Here is a 3,642-nt window from a genome sequence, read left to right on the forward strand (position 1 = left end):
ACATTCATAGTGCACACCCAACCCAAGGCCCCCTCACAAGTCCACCGCACGACCCCCAAGGAAAACAACTCTAATCAAGAGGGCGACTGAGCCACATCGCCTTTCCCAAGACACGCCTCACGCACGCACAGCTAGCACTGCCATACTCTACTCTGCCACCCTCCGCCCCTCTATTCTATTTTGTTCCCTTCCGCCAAGCCAAGCCCAGCCCAGCCAAGAAGAAGAGAAGAGAAGACAACTCGCTCCCTCGCTCGCGCTCCCATCCCGACGCCGCCCGCCGCCTCCAGCGAACGAGGCACCGCGTCCCCCACCTCGATCCGATCCATGGCTTCCGCTGCGGCGTCGCGCCCCCCGGCCCCGCCGCCGCCGCCTCCCCCGCCCCCGCCGTCGGCCGCGATGCAGTGGCTCGGCCCGCGCGTCTCCTTCAGCCTCGAGGACGCCGGCGGATGCACGGCTGCGGGGGGTGGGGCAGCGGGGAAGGCGAGCAACGACTTCGAGTTCCTGCTCGCCGGCTGCTCGGCCGTCTCCACCATGCTGCCCGCCGACGAGCTCTTCTCCGGGGGCAAGCTCGTGCCGCTCCGCCTCCCGTCTTCGAGCGGCTGTTCGTCGGAGGTGGTGACCACGCGGCCTCCGCCGGCGCCGGCGGCGACAACGCAGCAGCAGCAGCAGCCGGAGACGCCGAGGGCGGAGGAGGAAACGAAGGATGCGGTGGTGGAGGCGGAGCAGGCGGCGGAGGAGCCCAAGGTTCCGGCCAGGAGGTGGAGGGACCTGCTCCGGAGGCGGAAGCAGCAGGCGTCGTCCTCCTCCTCCTCGTCCACGGAGACCAAGCAGCCGCTCCGCCGCCTCCTCCGCCGCGGGCCGAAGCCGCCCGAGCAGGAGCCGTCCCTCAGCCTCCCGCTCCTCCGCGACCCCAACGAGCCCGACAAGCCCGCGCCGGCACCCGCATCGGCCCCGACTCCATCGCCGACCCCGCCGCCTCCCGTCAGCACATCGCAGCACCAGCTCCCGCCAAAGATCCGGCTCACGGCGGCGCAGGTTGCCGCGCCGCCACCCCCGCCACCCCCTCCTCCACCTCCTCCCTCCGCCGTGGCCGCCGACAGCCCGCGCCTGAACGCGGCCGGCAAGGTGGTGTTCAACGGGCTGGGCCGCAGCTCGAGCAGCCCGAGCAGCCTGGCGGGCGGGCGGCGCCACCGGTCCGGGTCCGGCGGCAGCGGCATGGAGCGGTCCTACTCGGCGCACGTGCGCGTGACGCCGGTGCTGAACGTGCCCGTCTGCCGCAAGTCCGTGTCCGTGTTCGGCATCGACCGGCTCTTCTCCCCGTCATCCGCGTCCACCGCCGCCGCCGCCCACGCGGCCGCGAAGAAGCAGGGGAAGGTGGCGAAGAAGGAGGCGACCGCACCACCACCACCACCATCCTCCTCGCATTAACGTCCGTGTCTGTCCATCTCGGCATCATTATCAGGGAACATACTACTCCTACATAGCAGCAGCAGACACCACCACCACACCGCCATTGATGAGCTTGGGACGAGCCGTTTTAATCCTACTGTTTTTGGCTGACGACGCTTAATTAGGTGTTTTTGTTGGAAAATTAAGCTTAGCTCCAAGAGTACGCTTGAGTAATCAGCTGCGTGAGGACAAGTAACTTGAATTTGGGATGTAAATACAGGCGAGGTAGTAGTGATCCGGCGAGTGAGTTCTTCTTTTTGCTAGTGCGTGAGAAAGTACTGATGGTGGTTGTGATGAGACCCGTTGATGATGATGATGATGAGGTTATGTTTCAGAGACGGCGTACGCATCGGAATTCGGGGCTTTTCCCATTGCGTCGTGTACTCTCCGTTGCCTGCCTGTTTGTTTGTCTGGTGCTGAGAAAGCGGAAACTGAAAAGTTGAGTTCTGGTACGTACGCTTCCGCTGGGGTTTGAGCAAAGTACGAGGCACGCGTTGCTCCTTTCCAGGCCGGCCGCGCGTGACAAGAACCACACGTACGATCTTCTAAACTAGTCGCACCGTACCGTGTGGCGGATGGCGACGGCGGCGGGGCGGCGGCGGCCGGAGAAGATGGATGGATGAAGACCATGCGGCCGGAGAGGATGGAGTGAAGGCGAAGCGATGGAAGTGAGTCGGGGAGGAGACCGGTCGTGGTGCGCCGTGGCCCCCCGGCGATGGATCCATCTGCACTGCACTTGCGTTAGTGGTGGTGGTCCAGATCGATCTCCGCTCCGCTCTGCGCTCTGGCGCTGGTGGCTGGTCATAGTGGCATGTGCCATGGGCCTCTCGCTAGCCGGGTCGATATCGTCGTCGCCATGCAATCGATTGATTGATGAGTAAAGCTGCTCGTTGGCGCCATTACTGCAACAATACTTCATCGACTCATAGTAGTAGTTGCAATGATTCATCGGCTCATCATCACGCAACCAACGCCGATCGGCCGGAACCGGTGTTGGTGTGGGACAAGAACAATCAAACAAGTTAACTAAATTAAACTAAATTAAAAGGTTATCTGAATCTTCTATCTCATGTTTGTTTGGGATATACTCCTACCACGGCGTAGTCGGCGAGTACAACGTGCCGAGGAGCCACATGCATGGGGCCGGTGCCAGTGTCGGGCTGGACTGGCATGCAGACGTGATGCATGTGCCGCCATGGCCTATGGAGTCGTCGATCTGGCTGTCAACAGCCTCCCAATTGGCCGAGCCATCTTCATCCTCCTCCGCCGCGCTCCTCATTGATTCCTGCCTTTCCATTCCATGTGCCGCTGCTTCAGCCAATTTCTGCCGAGCCAGCACTCGGGCCTCGTCGGTGAAATGAATTTCAACGGGCCGGAACACACGCGTACGGCGGCGGCACCGGCGCCGGCCGGCACGGGCGGACGAACGGATGGGATCGGTCCGCGCCGTGCTTCATGCCATGCATGCATGCCGTCCGCCTGTCATGTGTCATGTCTCGGCTCAGCACTCGGCGGCAGTACTCGTCCGGTATGTTTGTCATCGAAACCTACCCACCTGATCTGACGGAGCAGCGGCCACCGGCAGTTGGACCTGGATCCAAACATTCAACCGGATGTACTGCGTGCAAGGCTGACTGGCCGCCAGCAACAGCTCAACATGATGCTGTAGTACATGCTGCCGCCTCCCATGTCCGTTTCTTTCTTTCAACAGCACACGCGCACATGCATCATCGATCAGATCAAACACCACGTAGTAGGAGTACGACGTTTGTAACACTGTGATGACCCCGACTTTCTCAATGCGTACGGTCGGAGGTACTGTGGCATCCAAAGACAAGGGGTCCAAAGGGCGCGTTTAGTTGCTCGCATAAGGCATTAGAGCATCTTCAATAGATGGTCCAAATATAAAAATAACTAACTTTTGGACATTCTAAGACAAAAAACACTGCTCCAACAGACGGTCTATATGCAAAAAAAATTGAACCGCGGCCTCCTCGTGATGTAAAATGCAACACCTAGCGATGCAAATATACATCACGAGATGCATCTCGTCCAAAACCAGCCGCCGCCCGCGAACGCCCAACCACCACTTCATTTCCGTTCCCGCCCGCGCCCGTCCGCCCGCCCGAAGAACAGCCGACCGGAATCCGCCGCCACGACCGCCCAAAACCTCGCCGTCGGCGCCGCCACCAC

General features: G+C 61.3%; 1 protein-coding gene across 1 annotated transcript; it reads left to right on the forward strand.

Annotated features, from left to right (window-relative positions):
• The first annotated feature begins 65 nt into the window (after nt 1-65).
• Nucleotides 66-1,776, forward strand: LOC123110410 (proline-rich protein 12). The gene has a single exon (XM_044530912.1). It carries the CDS (start codon nt 325-327, stop codon nt 1,426-1,428), a length of 1,104 nt encoding a protein of 367 aa, XP_044386847.1. The 5' UTR covers nt 66-324; the 3' UTR covers nt 1,429-1,776.
• Nucleotides 1,777-3,642: the final 1,866 nt, after the last annotated feature.

Source organism: Triticum aestivum, chromosome 5B, assembly GCF_018294505.1.
Source record: "Triticum aestivum cultivar Chinese Spring chromosome 5B, IWGSC CS RefSeq v2.1, whole genome shotgun sequence".
NCBI classification, from domain to species: domain Eukaryota; kingdom Viridiplantae; phylum Streptophyta; class Magnoliopsida; order Poales; family Poaceae; genus Triticum; species Triticum aestivum.